At 43.7% G+C, this 14,994-nt stretch overlaps 1 protein-coding gene across 1 annotated transcript in view; it reads right to left on the bottom strand.

Annotated features, from left to right (window-relative positions):
- The window catches only part of LOC126195582 (radial spoke head 1 homolog), a 128,422-nt gene extending 114,699 nt beyond the window's left edge, over nt 1-13,723 (bottom strand). Inside the window, exon 1 of the mRNA XM_049934208.1 lies at nt 13,670-13,723. Within this exon, the coding sequence (XP_049790165.1) occupies nt 13,670-13,723 (54 nt within the window). The remainder of the gene's footprint in view (nt 1-13,669) is intronic.
- Between the last annotated feature and the right edge of the window lie 1,271 nt (nt 13,724-14,994).

Genomic DNA, 14,994 nt, shown 5'->3' with positions numbered 1-14,994 from the left:
CTGGTTGTATTGTTTAATGTTACCTTATCTCGTCTTGTATCAGTTCAATGTGTGTACCTATAACCTATAATTCTGTAACCCACATGCTAAATAAATAACCGGTTGGTTTGAGTCTCTGATACACCGTTTGTCAAGAAACTGCATCTCCAAAGGCAGCAAGAACACCTCACGGCCTTACGGTTTGCAGACCATTCAGTTTCGTCGTCCAGTTACGTCCAGTTACTGAGTGACTAATCTTGTTACCTCGAAATTGTAGCCAAAGGCTTGTCATAACTTTCGTGGAATGTTCAGTGCTGCTGGGACTACTGAACGTTTCTGACCTATTTCAAGGCATCCATGGATGTGAGGGATCGAAACTGTACCTTTGTAGAACTACGTTGCTTATTTTACTATGGGGCTATGTTCTGTTCATAACGGAAGTGTAAATACGGCTGAGATATTAAGAGTCTGGTTCATTGTTTTTCGCTGCTTGTAAGCACTGCTTCCTATAGGTTTGTGGATAAATCTTCACTGTCATTTACAGCAACTACCTACTTTTTCCTGTTCTGTTTCTCTCTTCCTCCGATCATGCACAACTTTTGTATACGGGTGTGCATCAAGTGTAAGATGTGCACGCAATTTTTAGTCATTCTTGCTCCGATTTACAAATGCTAGGTGATAATGGCTATTCGTGTATTTCTGTGTACCGTTAAATGTTGTTAACTAGCATAGTTTGGTACATTCAGACATCAAAATACACAGAGGGTTGGCAAACTGGATTACTTCCCTCCATTCTCTCCGGAGCTGCGACAGAATGAAAAAATAAAAACAATTTATGTTCACCACAGTAATATGGAAACGTTGTCCGTAAAGAATTTCAATTTTCTAACCTGGTTACGACTTTTGCACGACCTGTGATGTTTAGTGTTGGAAATTGCTAGTGTGCTTCAAACCCGAGAGAAACGCAAAGAATGAATATTCATTAAGTTGAAAACAAAGGGAAAGCCTGCTTCAGCTAAACTTTCTTTTCGAGGACGACACAAAAAAAAAAAAAACGAGAACTTACTCTGCGTTCTGTCAGTCGGGCTTTCAGGAATGGCCGAAGCGGCAGCGAAGTTAATATTTAATTGAATATCTTTCAGCAGAGTAAGGATACCTCATATAAACGGTAATATCTCAAGTAAGAGTCTAAGACGGTACATCAGGAAACTGATTTATGAAGGGGATTCATAGATAGTTTAGTAGTTGAGTGAGAGTAACCTGTATGGAATTAAAAAAATGATGGTTACGTAACTCACGACTTTCACAGTATCTATTAATACAAAGCACTTTCAGATTGTTTCTGTAATAGCGCACTAGATGTTTGAAAGATAGAGAGAATACTTTGACAATAAGGAAAACAGCCGACGTCTCTAAGGCAAAGTAAACAAGAATTTACAACACAACGGTGGCATTTGTAAGTTCATAAAAGACAATATATAAAATATAGATAAAAACACGGCAGACTAGCTGTAGATAAAGTATATTATAAAATACCAGGACAGACTCTATTGAAAGGCACCGGATTACTGAGGCTGGGTGACTACCAAAAATGATGGGGTGATCCTGCCACTCTGAAGCACGCTAAAATCTCACAGCCACTGTACTGAGAAGGATCCCTGACAGGCACAAAACTATAAGCAAGCATCACATTCGGCTCATTGTCATTCAAATTAAAGTGCGGATCCCGTGAGGGACTCGTACCTTTACTCAAGGCATTAAATACACTCCTGGAAATTGAAATAAGAACACCGTGAATTCATTGTCCCAGGAAGGGGAAACTTTATTGACACATTCCTGGGGTCAGATACATCACATGATCACACTGACAGAACCACAGGCACATAGACACAGGCAACAGAGCATGCACAATGTCGGCACTAGTACAGTGTATATCCACCTTTCGCAGCAATGCAGGCTGCTATTCTCCCATGGAGACGATCGTAGAGATGCTGGATGTAGTCCTGTGGAACGGCTTGTCATGCCATTTCCACCTGGCGCCTCAGTTGGACCAGCGTTCGTGCTGGACGTGCAGACCGCGTGAGACGACGCTTCATCCAGTCCCAAACATGCTCAATGGGGGACAGATCCGGAGATCTTGCTGGCCAGGGTAGTTGACTTACACCTTCTAGAGCACGTTGGGTGGCACGGGATACATGCGGACGTGCATTGTCCTGTTGGAACAGCAAGTTCCCTTGCCGGTCTAGGAATGGTAGAACGATGGGTTCGATGACGGTTTGGATGTACCGTGCACTATTCAGTGTCCCCTCGACGATCACCAGTGGTGTACGGCCAGTGTGGGAGATCGCTCCCCACACCATGATGCCGGCTGTTGGCCCTGTGTGCCTCGGTCGTATGCAGTCCTGATTGTGGCGCTCACCTGCACGGCGCCAAACACGCATACGACCATCATTGGCACCAAGGCAGAAGCGACTCTCATCGCTGAAGACGACACGTCTCCATTCGTCCCTCCATTCACGCCTGTCGCGACACCACTGGAGGCGGGCTGCACGATGTTGGGGCGTGAGCGGAAGACGGCCTAACGGTGTGCGGGACCGTAGCCCAGCTTCATGGAGACGGTTGCGAATGGTCCTCGCCGATACCCCAGGAGCAACAGTGTCCCTAATTTGCTGGGAAGTGGCGGTGCGGTCCCCTACGGCACTGCGTAGGATCCTACGGTCTTGGCGTGCATCCGTGCGTCGCTGCGGTCCGGTCCCAGGTCGACGGGCACGTGCACCTTCCGCCGACCACTGGCGACAACATCGATGTACTGTGGAGACCTCACGCCCCACGTGTTGAGCAATTCGGCGGTACGTCCACCCGGCCTCCCGCATGCCCACTATACGCCCTCGCTCAAAGTCCGTCAACTGCACATACGGTTCACGTCCACGCTGTCGCGGCATGCTACCAGTGTTAAAGACTGCGATGGAGCTCCGTATGCCACGGCAAACTGGCTGACACTGACGGCGGCGGTGCACAAATGCTGCGCAGCTAGCGCCATTCGACGGCCAACACCGCGGTTCCTGGTGTGTCCGCTGTGCCGTGCGTGTGATCATTGCTTGTACAGCCCTCTCGCAATGTCCGGAGCAAGTATGGTGGGTCTGACACACCGGTGTCAATGTGTTCTTTTTTCCATTTCCAGGAGTGTAAAACACACTAAATAAAAATATACTCTATCATCACTCGTGTTCCGCATCTTTGACACTTCTGAATCTGCTCCGGATTCAGTGGAGTAGAGAGGCCTTCTTTGCGGTAAACGAAGTATTCACCAGCGGTAAGTAATCAACTATAATGAGTTACTGACTGTCGGATAAATAATGGTACAACCTTCGGGAGTGTGTTCGAAGTTGGTTCAAATGGCTCTGAGCACTATGGGACTTGACATCTATGGTCATCAGTCCCCTAGAACTTAGAACTACTTAAACCTAACTAACCTAAGGACAGCACACAACACCCAGCCATCACGAGGCAGAGAAAATCCCTGATCCCGCCGGGAATCGAACCCGGGAACCCGGGCGTGGGAAGCGGGAACGCTACCGCACGACCACGAGATGCGGGCTGCGTTCGAAGTGTGTAAGCATACAGCATATAACTCTTACGCTCATAGATAATGCAAGTGGCGTTCTTTGGAACGTTGAGATCTTCCAGATCGTCTTCAGACATCGAGCAGGAAGCTGTGTTTTTTAAAGCTCAGAGATATAGAATTTCAGGCCTGGCGAGAAGAAACATGTAACAGCGTTAGTGCAATATCTATCAAAGTTTTTAGAGGTGTTAATCATACAATGGATATTAAATGATTAAGTCTTCATTCAGTTCGGAACGGATATCCATCATCAACATCACTACGCAGTGTGACCCACATATCCACGAGCACACTCTTGTATCCGTTGTGACAAGGAAGTATACAGCCGTAGACCGTCAGCTTGAGAAATTTCCTGCCATACCCGAAAAACATATTGTGAGAGTTCGTGAATAATGCTGGTAAGAGGCTGGTATAAATTTGTACATCTTCCCATCGCTTACCATACGTGCTCTCCCTTGGTGACGAATCAAGTGGCTGGCCAGGCTAGCCAAGAATTCGGACGCTCCTCAGAGATTTGTGGTGTGAACTGTAGTGTGGGTTTTTGCATTATCCTGATGGAATATAGCGTTTGATTACCTGGTCGCGAAGAGTACGGCAACAGGGCTTACCATTCTTGTCACATACCAGCGAGAATTTAACCTGCCTTCAACAGTTACAAAATCAGTCCTTATTATCATACACAGTAGCTCCCCACACCACCATTCCAGGAGTTGGAAGAATGGTTGCCTCACCAAGTCATCAACAGACACGATGGCATCGATCAGAGGTCACAGACAGAAGCGAGACTCACAGAATGCCACTCATTGCCCATTTGACTCTGGCTCTAAACTATGCAAGTCTGCGTTGTCCGCGGTATATTTGAGCCGTGGTGGCTCTAATCTTGGCGGAATGGCATTTCCCTGGCGGCAATAAGTACTCAGGTTGCCGGTATCGATTCGACCGTGTGTTGTGAGCTAAGGTCTTTGGTCGTGCTGGGTGTGTTGTTGGTATGGCGGCGTCTGGAGAGCAGCTGACTGGAGGGCACGAGGTTGGCTAGTTGTGGCTCTTAGAGGACTACGCAGTCTGGCGCGAGTCTCGAGATGCCGCGTAAGGTTAAATCTGTCGGGGGAAAACCTGGCCGGCTCGCTTAAGGATTGGTAGCGGCAGGCGGCGCGAAGACCTACGGACGTCACGTGCAACATGATCGGCACGTTCCCAGCTTACTGTTCAAGCTTAAAGTTTACGGCACCTCGACGACCACCTGTGTGGATTGGAAACAATAACACCCTGGCTGGAATCCTCAAAGTCACGGCTTCTTCACACCTGAGTGGAGTTAAGCGTTGTCTGCTTATTTTGAGTACTTCTTATTGTAAGCCCATGTCTGTGTTACATGGAATTGGACCTGTTATATTAACGCGCCTAATTTTGAGGTCTGTTCATTTTAACCTGTATCGGTACTCACTTTTGCCATTAGTTCATATCTGGAAATTTGTGGTACGGTCTTACGCAACCAAACTGCTGGTGTCATCGGTCCCTAAACCTACACACTACTTACTTAATCTAACTTAAACGAACTTACGCTCTGGACAACACACATACCCATGCCCGAGGGAGGACTCGAACTTTCGACGGAGGGAGCCGCACGGACCGTGACAAGGCGCCCTAGACCGCCCGGCTACCCGGCGTGGCAGTTCATTTTTTTTTTACTCCTTTGCGATTCTTACGGGAAGCTTTATTTGCGCAGATTACTGTTCCCTCTGATGTGTGCTGGCAGGGTAGCTTTGGCGGCAAACAACGAGTTCCTTTTCCCTGGGCCCGGAGCAGAGGCGTGTTTGCTTTTAGGCACCGCTGCACTTCCTTCGTAGCACGGCGTCTTGGTTGACCGGCAGTCTGCCGCTCCTATCAGTCGCGCCGTGGTGGTTCAAGTTAAGTAAAGTTGATCGTTTGATGCCAGCCACGGCAGAGTGTCACCTTTTAAGCGGAAACCAGTAGCTGGATCTATCTGGTGATTTTAAAGAGTTCAGGAAGTTAAAGCGTGTTTGCCAAGCCTGAAGTTATTCCTCATTATACCTCTGTAATTATTCGTTTAAACCTAGCATTCTTATTACTATTTCTCTGCTAAGTTATGTATCTATATGAACTGCCGAACCTTACCTTGATTCACAGTCTTTAGCTACTACACTTGTGAAATTTGGCTGCTCATTCCTTGGCTGTAATAGCCATTTGCTGTAGCTCTCAGCTTACTTTGAATTTTGGGCAATTGTAAATTTATTAAAGACTATTGTCAACGTTTCTGCTGGGTTGTACTAGTTGGAAGTACGCCTACATTTCAATCGCATGTACTCTCAACTTATCTTGAATTTTGGACAACTATATATTTATTAAATGTCATTTTCAATCTTTGTTTGTCGTGAACCGGTTGGGGTTAATAATTAAATTTTATACTTCCCAGTTTGTCTGTTTTGAGGGATTGTGTATTTTATTGCTTAAGGGCCTTTTTCTTTTATGAAGGCATATACACTGGTAAGCGCCATTCTCTCAGCTACAATAACTGGCGTCAATAAATGGCGTGACTTGTGACCGTTCCTGTGTTTGGATGAATGTTACCAATTGTGTAACGGTTACCTAAGCTTGGAAATTGTTAGTATATTTAATGGCTGTCATTGTAATTCATTTGGATGATAAAATTGTTTGTTGAACCTGCTTGCAGCCACCTGTTGGTGTGCCTTTTCTTGTTTTTGGGAACTGTGTACTTCGGATTTTCATGCCCTGCTGTTAATGGTAAAATTGTAAAAGTTGGTTTTTAATGAATTGAGCCTATTCAAGTTTTGGTGAGAATTCCGATTCTTTTAATAAGTCTTTAAATTGTAATGCAACGTTGCTGTTAAATAATAAAGTGTATTATATCAAACAACAAATGACGAAATATATGGGTCCGCCTTCCATGTGTTTTCCTTAAAGCTATCCCAACCCTTGTTGTGAGGTATCAGTATTGTCAGCGGTAAACGACTTGTGGTAAATGGAGATCTCAGTCTAGTCTCCAGTAATCTGTTAGCATCATCGTGATACTATGTTCGTAGCATCTTCCCAATTTCAGCTGTTGTTAACTGTTTACTTGTCAGAGACAGTCAAGCAATCTTACTATCTCCTCATGGTGTACTCTTTCTGGAAAGACCTGTGCCCACTCCTGTCTCCACACCGTTACTCCGAGAGCATCTCGTCACCTCTTACTCTGCAGTCACTGCTCTACAGCTAGCTGTCTGGTGAGATTTATCGTATGATGTTCACCTGTCACTCATGTCAATGACTGGACCTTTCTCATCGTCCGGAAGAAGGCGATAAGCTGCACGTGCTCTTTCTCCTGGATACCGGATAACGAATTCCACCACAAAAGTTTCGGTAACATTAGACACACCCAATAGCCATCAAATACTCATTCCATTCTTCATCTCTAGGAACATCTATTTCTGTACTGAAAATAAACTCGGATAATAATAAAACCCGAATCAACATGCACGGAAATGCGGGAGTGTCAGTATGGCAGTGTTGCGTCATGATGTAACACTTTACGTTAGCGTCAGTATAACAGTATAAATGAGATGCAAAGAAGTTGGGGGATATTTCTCGTAGGAAATGCGCAGTAAGCCAGCGCCAGAGTGCACTAGAGTTAAGAAGGAACGCGTGTATATTAAACACCAAATTACCATAATAACAGTATCTTGGCTGAATTAGAACGGAATGTATCATGAGCAAAAGGGAAAGCCTCTTCATAGATTTGCCTTGGGCTTAATTTTCCAAGCGTAAATTATAAATAGTTACGTGTATACTTAGTAGCTATAAGAGGCTGGATGCAGCCGAAGTTCTGTAACGCTCGAAATAGAAGTTTCCCTTAACTGTGATGTGCATCGTTAGAAAACGTATTTTGGCATCCGTTCAACCTACTGCAATCTACACGAGACACCACTAGACCAAACACCTATAACCGCATAAAACTGATTTAAAACACGGTGATCTGTGTGCCCTACCATCCATTAAGGTAATTTGGCTGTAAAAATCTTAAATGTTAAGGAATCAATACTTAGATGAGAAAAGTCTTGGGATACTTCCCAATATCGTGTCGGACCTCCTTCAGTCCGGTGTAGTGCAGTAACTCGACGTGGCCTGCACGCAAGTCGTTGGAAGTTCCCTGCAGAAATGTTGAGCCACGCTTCCTGTCGCCGTCCACAATTACGAAAATGTTACCAATGTGATTCCTGTCGGGCGATCTGGGTGGCCAAATCATTTGCTCGAACTATCTAGAATGTTCTTCAAACCAATCGCGAACAATTGCGTCATGGTGATATGACATCGTGGTTTTGAACATGATGTCCATGAATGACTGCAAATGGTCTCCAGGTAGCCAAACATAACCATTTCCAGTCAACGATCGGTTCAGTTGGACCAGAAGACTAAGTCCATTCCATGTAAACACAGGCTACACCATTATGGAACCACTACTAGCCTGGACAGTCCCTTGTTGACCATTTGGATCCATGGTTTCGTGGGGTCTGCGCGACGCTCGAACACTACAGTCAACTCTTACCAAATGAAATCGGGATTCATCTGACCAGGACATGGTTTTCCAGTAATCTAGGGTCCAACCGATGCTTTCACGACCCAGGAGAGGCACTGCAGGCGATGTCGTGCTGTTAGCAAAGTAATTCGCGTCGCTCAACTGCTGCCATTGCCCGTTAGCGCCAAATTTCGCGGCACTGTCGTAACGGATACGTTCGTCGTAGTTCCCAAATTGATTTCTGCGGATATTTCACGCAGTACTGCTTGTCTGTTAGCGATGAAAACTCTACACAAACGCCGCTGCTCTCGGTCGTTAAGTGAAGACCGTCGGCCATTGCGTTGCCGTTATAAGATTAATGCCTGAAATTTGGTATCCTTGGCTCACTCTTGACATTTTGCATCTCGGAACACTGAGTTCCCTAACGATTTCCGAAATGGAATGTCCCATGCGTCTAGCTGCTACTATCATTCCGCATCCAACGTCTGTTAATTCCCATCGTGCGGCCATAATCACGTCGAAAACCTTTTCAAACGAATAATCTGAGTACAAATGACAGCTCCGCCAATGCACTGCCCTTTTATACCTTTTGTACGCCATACTACCGCCACCTGTATAAGTGAATATCGCTAGCTCATGACTTGTCACCTTAGTGTAAAGATCATACATGCACAATTCGCCGCAGAAATTGTGGTTGGTTTGTGGGATTAAAGGGACCAGACTACATGGGCCACCGGTCCCTTTTCCCACGGACTTTAAATACCCACAAAGAATAAAAACAAACAACGGAGATGACAAGGGACGACACAGGACAAGAAAGACCCCGATAGAGACCAGACGAAAGGAATTAAAAATCACACAGAGTGTGACAGTGGTTGGCCGACCATGAAAACAAAAAGGAAAAGCCAACCACCAAGTGACACACTATAAACTACAATCTAAAATCGTAGGCCAGAGGCCAGACTCAACACAAAAAAGGACAAACACTTAGATCAAGGGATAAAAACCCCCTGCATGAATAAAACTCAAAACTAAGTCTGCCATTGCAACGTCATCCGATAAAACTGCAGGAAGCGTATCAGGCAGCGCAAACGTCTGCCTGAGCGCAGTTAAAAGGGGACAGGTCAAGAAAATGTGGACCACCGTCATAGCCGAACCACAACGACAGAGAGATGGGTCCTCGTGGCGCAATAAAAACCCGTGCGTCATCCCGGTGTGGCCACGAGCAGCAGTTTCACGAGAGTCATAAAAGATATTATTTGGCAAAAAGCTAAACGTCTGCTTCAAACAACGTTTGTTAACTCATGTAGTGTACTTGTAAGTTGGCGTGTTGTACCTTCATCTCTTTTAGTCACTTAATTGTTAACTGGTGTTCCGATAAAGGCATTAAAACAGCGAAATGGAACAGCATACACACCTGACAAGGAAAACATTTGGGCATTTTCATCGATGAATTTCTACTCGGTTAACCACACTCTTTGCTTCTTGGTCTAGCTTCAAGACTGTCGTAATCTGCATTCAGAGTTTTCTATGATGCCGTCTTCTAAGATATTCTTGAGTCTTCTATAAAATTTGTAATAAGTCTTTGTTTGCGTAAAATGATTAGTTTCTGCTTTCACCAGTAGCATTTCACAACTTGCCGATGGTGTGTCAATACTTCTTCTGTGAAAATTCGTTAGATGCGAAAGGTGCTAAACTTGGAGTCACTGAAAATGTGCAATAGGATTCTTTCTACGCCCTTCAGAAACCTGCGTTAGTTTCTATGCGTTGAACTTTCATGAATGAGAAAGACGAAGAATTTGTTGTGATTGTTCAAATAGCAAAACTCGAATAAAATTCTCCGAATTCGGAAATAGTAGCTTCAGGTCGAGAGTTAAAACATTACTTCCTGTAATGGTGAAAACTATTGAACGATACCAAAAGACTAGTGATGACATGCTTAGTGATAATATATAGGGTGTTCCAAAATGATCTTTACAACTGTGATCGCGTTTATTTCAGTAATAGGGAAAAGTAGATAGGTGCGGTTTGCGGCATAATGTTCACACACACCTAAACTTTTAGTAGCCGTTCAACAACTTCAAATTGTGCGCCGTCTGTAGCACGCTGGGTTTCTAAACAATATTCCAGTTTCTCCAATTAGAGACAAAGATACAGAAGAGACTATTAATGGTGATTTTCCAAATAATTATTAAATGGTTCTCTGAAAATGGAGTCTCCGTAAATCCTGCATAAAACACATTATACTCAGTTCTCTACAACAAGTAGAGTCATACCAACAACTGATGTCGCACATGAACAGGAGTCAGTAAATAGGGTAGAATGCTCCAAAATTTTTGGAGGTGCATATTAATGAAAACTTGAACTGGAAGAAGCATATTACTGCGTTTCTCAAACTATTCATTTGAGTTACATTTATTCTTCGTATAGCTGCTACTCTTGGAAACAAACTAATTAACCTCCTCCTCAGTAATGTCTTATGGAATAATCTCCTGGGGTAACTGACTACTTAGAAAAAAAGTGTTGATTCCAGAATGAGAGTTTCACTTTACAGCGGAGTGTGCGCTGGTATGAAATTTCCTGGGACATTAAAACTGTGTGCCGGCTGGAGACTCGAACTCAACACATTTCCCTTTCGCGGGCAACTGCTCTACCGTCTGAGCTCTTCACCACGACTGGCGACTCTTTTTCACAGTTTGACTTCGGCCAGTACCTCATGTCCCGCATTCCAAACTTAACAGACGCTCCCTTCCAATACTAGCAGGTTTAATCAGTCAGGAGGTTTCATATCAGCAGACTCTCCGCTGCAGAGGGAAAAGCTCATTCTGAAAACATCTCCCAGGCTGCGGATAAGCCATGTCTTCGCAATGGGTCTTCGCAATGTCCTTTCCTCCAGGATGGCTACTCTTGTAAGTTTCCTGGGAGAACTTTTGTAAGTTTAGAAGGTAGGAGATGAGGTACTGGCTGAAGTACAGCTGTGAGTGTTGAGTCGTGCTTGGGTAGCTCAGTCGGTAGGGCAACTGCACGCAAATAGGCAAAGGTACGGGGTTCTAGTCTTGGTTTGGCATACAGTATTAATATGTCAGAAAGTTTCAAAATATTGATGGCACAAAAACGAGCATTAAAAATAATATGTGGTGTTCACCCGCGGTCGTCATGTAAGTATCCCTTTTAGGAGTTGGGCATTTAACTGCAATGTTACGAAACATATACAGGGTGTTACAAAAAGGTATGGCCAAACTTTCAGGAAACATTCCTCACACACAAAGAAAGAAAATATTTTATGTGGAAATGTGTCCGGAAACGCTTACTTTCCATGTTAGAGCTCATTTTAGTACTTCTCTTCAAATCACATTAATCATGGAATGGAAACACACAGCAACAGAATGTACCAGCGTGACGTCAAATGATTTGTTACAGGAAATGTTCAAAATGTCCTCCGTTAGCGAGGATACATGCATCCACCCTCCGTCGCATGGAATTCCTGATGCGCTGATGCAGCCCTGGAGAATGGCGTATTGTATCACAGCTGTCCACAATACGAGCACGAAGAGTCTCTACATTTGGTACCAGGGTTGCTTAGACAAGAGCTTTCAAATGCCCCCATAAATAAAAGTCAAGAGGGTTGAGGTCAGGAGAGCGTGGAGGCCATGGAATTGGTCCGCCTCTACCAATCCATCAGTCACCGAATCTGTTGTTGAGAAGCGTACGAACACTTCGACGGAAATGTGCAGGAGTTCCATCGTGCATGAACCACATGTTGTGTCGTACCTGTAAAGGCACATGTTCTAGCAGCACAGTTAGAGTATCCCGTATGAAATCATGGCGGTGAATCGAGGAAGTACAGTACATACTAACGAAACTAAAATGAGCTCTAACATGGAAATTAAGCGTTTCCGGACACATGTCCACATAACATCTTTTCTTTATTTGTGTGTGAGGAATGTTTCCTGAAAGTTTGGCAGTACCTTTTTGTAACAACCTGTATACACTACTGAAATTCGTCATCCACAGTTCATCACAATTTTGAAGACAGTCATGTCCATACCTAGAGGATTAATGTCCTTTATTACCCATTGTTAAAGCTGCCAGTGGCTCAGAAAGGAGTTCGATATATATACCAACAAAATATGATGTAGTGTGTTTTTTTTTTTTTCAAAATTTAGGAGAATAAGTTTACAGAGAACCACTTAATCGTTTTTTAAAAAAGAAGAGAAGAAAAGGAAACACCTTTAGCGATCTCTTCAGTGGCTCTCTCTCTATGGGAGGAACTGAAATGTTCCTTGGATATTCTGCGTGCTACAAATGGCGCACATGTTGGGTCCTGTGAAACGGCTACTAAACGTTTAGATATGTATATACATTATGCCACAAACTGCTCCGTTCTACATATGCCCGTTTCTGAAATATACGTGATCAAAAGGTAAGGGTTATTTTGGAACACCCTGTATATACTTGTAAAGCACAATTTTCCCATTAGAACTGCTAGCGAAATGATGAAATTGGACGAGGACGGCCAAACACGTCGTCGGAGTGGTACTAATATAGACGAACAATGGGTGGAATTTGACGCGAACAGGCGAAGGAAATCACCTGACGCATTATTTAAGGAACCATTCCGGCATTTGGATGCAGTATTTTAGGGATTTGCAATAAACGCTGCTCAAGGTGATGGGACAAGGTTTGAACACCGTTACTCTTGGGGACGAATCTGATATGCTTTAATACATTTAAAAGGTTCCTGATACAGAAAAAGATCATAAAAGAAACAGCTGTAACAAACGAATTCGAACTCGGACAAATATAGATAGGATTTTAGTAGGATTGTGAAGCGACATTCTCAAATTCTTAGTAAAACGATGAAATACAAAAAGAAAGAAACACGTTGACACTACTCAATCAATGGTTACATGAGCGATATAGTGGTATGTTTCACACCCCATCAAACAGAAGCCAAAATGAGTCCATCCGTGCATTGCGTTTATTGTGTTATTTTATTTGATTCATGTACATGTTTGAGATTCCCGAGTCATTCTCATCGAAGTGGATGAAAACTGGGATGGGTGTTTGAGCATGACCAATGCGGACTCCGACAACAACTGACCTAGTACTCCCCCTGGAACAGCCTCGGTATTGACGATAGGTTAAAGTTTACACTACATCGTCATAACAGTCTTGCAGTTTAAACAAAAAAGTCCGACCCTATTACCTGATACTGATCAGTAGCAGAAATTCAAAACAAAGAGAAGGAGCACATCAGTTCACAGAATAATAGTAATACGTTGTAAAATACAATTCCCTGTTGTTTATGGTGTGCACTGCTAAACACACATAGGAAAGAGACGTAAACGATATGCGTGCGCAATCTGTTCATAACACTCCCCCCCCCCCCCCCCCTCTTTCCTGTCCACTCCCAATCACTTACTACTCAAAACAGACACACACGCAGACAACAAAGTAGGCAATAACGCAGAAATGAAATACTTAACCTGAGGTGTCTTCGTGATCTATAAACATTGGAAGTTATTGTTACATACCCCCAATGACTCTTCCTCTCCTTCTCCAAGTGCATCTTCCCCTTCATCTCCCATTTTCAGGGCTTACAGGCAGATAGACGACCGCTGATAATGACAGTAAAATTCAGCTGAGCGCCAGCAATTTTAGCTGCAATGTGCAGAGATGTTGTTGAACTGCACTTTCATTGTTTCATTGCCGAGTTCAAAGATTATGCATGTGTTTAGCAGTATTTACTTGTATAAAATATGGGGATTACAACACTTGCAATCTTGACATTTAATTACCGCCGGAAATATATCAAACAGCATGAAACCAAAAGGCAAACATATCGAAACGGCTTAGTAATTTCTTACGTCTTAAAAAACGAGTACTTCGAAGCTGCATTAACAAATGGTTCTTGCTGGTAACGTGGTTGTATACGGCAGAAGAATTCTATTTCTCACTGAATGGTGTAGCTGATGATGCATACTAACGAAATCTTAAATGTTTCGTCGGGTCATCAGTCATCAGTCCTGTAGTGTTGAATTACAGTATTAGTGGCGTGTTGCCTGGCACAGTTGATTACGTATTTAAGTGTAACGTTGTGAAGAACAATAGGTCCGGTGTTGCGAAGGCGAATAGTCTACATCGGTTTATTGGAAGAATTCCAAGAAAGTGTAACTTATTTATAGAGCAGACAGTGTACGGAATATTTGTACTACCCATTCTTGCGTACCGCTCGAATGTTTGGGACTAAAGTAAGACATTGAAGCTATTCCAACTCATGCCGCTAGGTTTGTTACAGGTAGTTCGTTAACACGCGAGTATTAGACAAATGCTTCGTGAGCTCAAATAGGAATCTCTGGAGGGAAGAGGCATTGCTTTGGCGAAATACTGCTGAAAATTTTTAAAGAACCCGCATTTGCAAAAGACTATAGAATGTTTTTACATCCACCAATGTACATCTCGCGTAAGGACCACTAAGGCAAGGTTAGAGAACTTAGCGTTAATTTGGAAGCGTATAGAAAGTTGCTAATCTTCTGCTCCATTTGCGAGTGCAACAAGGAAAGGAACGACCAGCAGAGTAGCAGTGGTACAAGGTAACCTCCGCCATGCATCGTGTGTAGATGTAGATGTAGCTGTAGGATGAAGTTAGGTCATTCGTTCGATTTCAATTTAATATGAACATGTATTTATGATATACTATGGGGAGACAACTAATTTCTCAGCATAACACTGAACTATCTTCATAAATTTAAGATATGACACTGTACGGGGTGAACCAGAACTCTACCGACAAACGTTTAGGGATGTGGACAAAAACCAGAAGAAAAATCTAGTAAACATGGGCTTTAACATGCATATC

The sequence above is a fragment of the Schistocerca nitens genome, chromosome 7, assembly GCF_023898315.1.
Source record: "Schistocerca nitens isolate TAMUIC-IGC-003100 chromosome 7, iqSchNite1.1, whole genome shotgun sequence".
NCBI classification, from domain to species: Eukaryota; Metazoa; Arthropoda; class Insecta; order Orthoptera; family Acrididae; genus Schistocerca; species Schistocerca nitens.
Note: the sequence above shows the minus strand (reverse complement) of the source record. Positions and strands in the feature narration are given on the sequence as shown.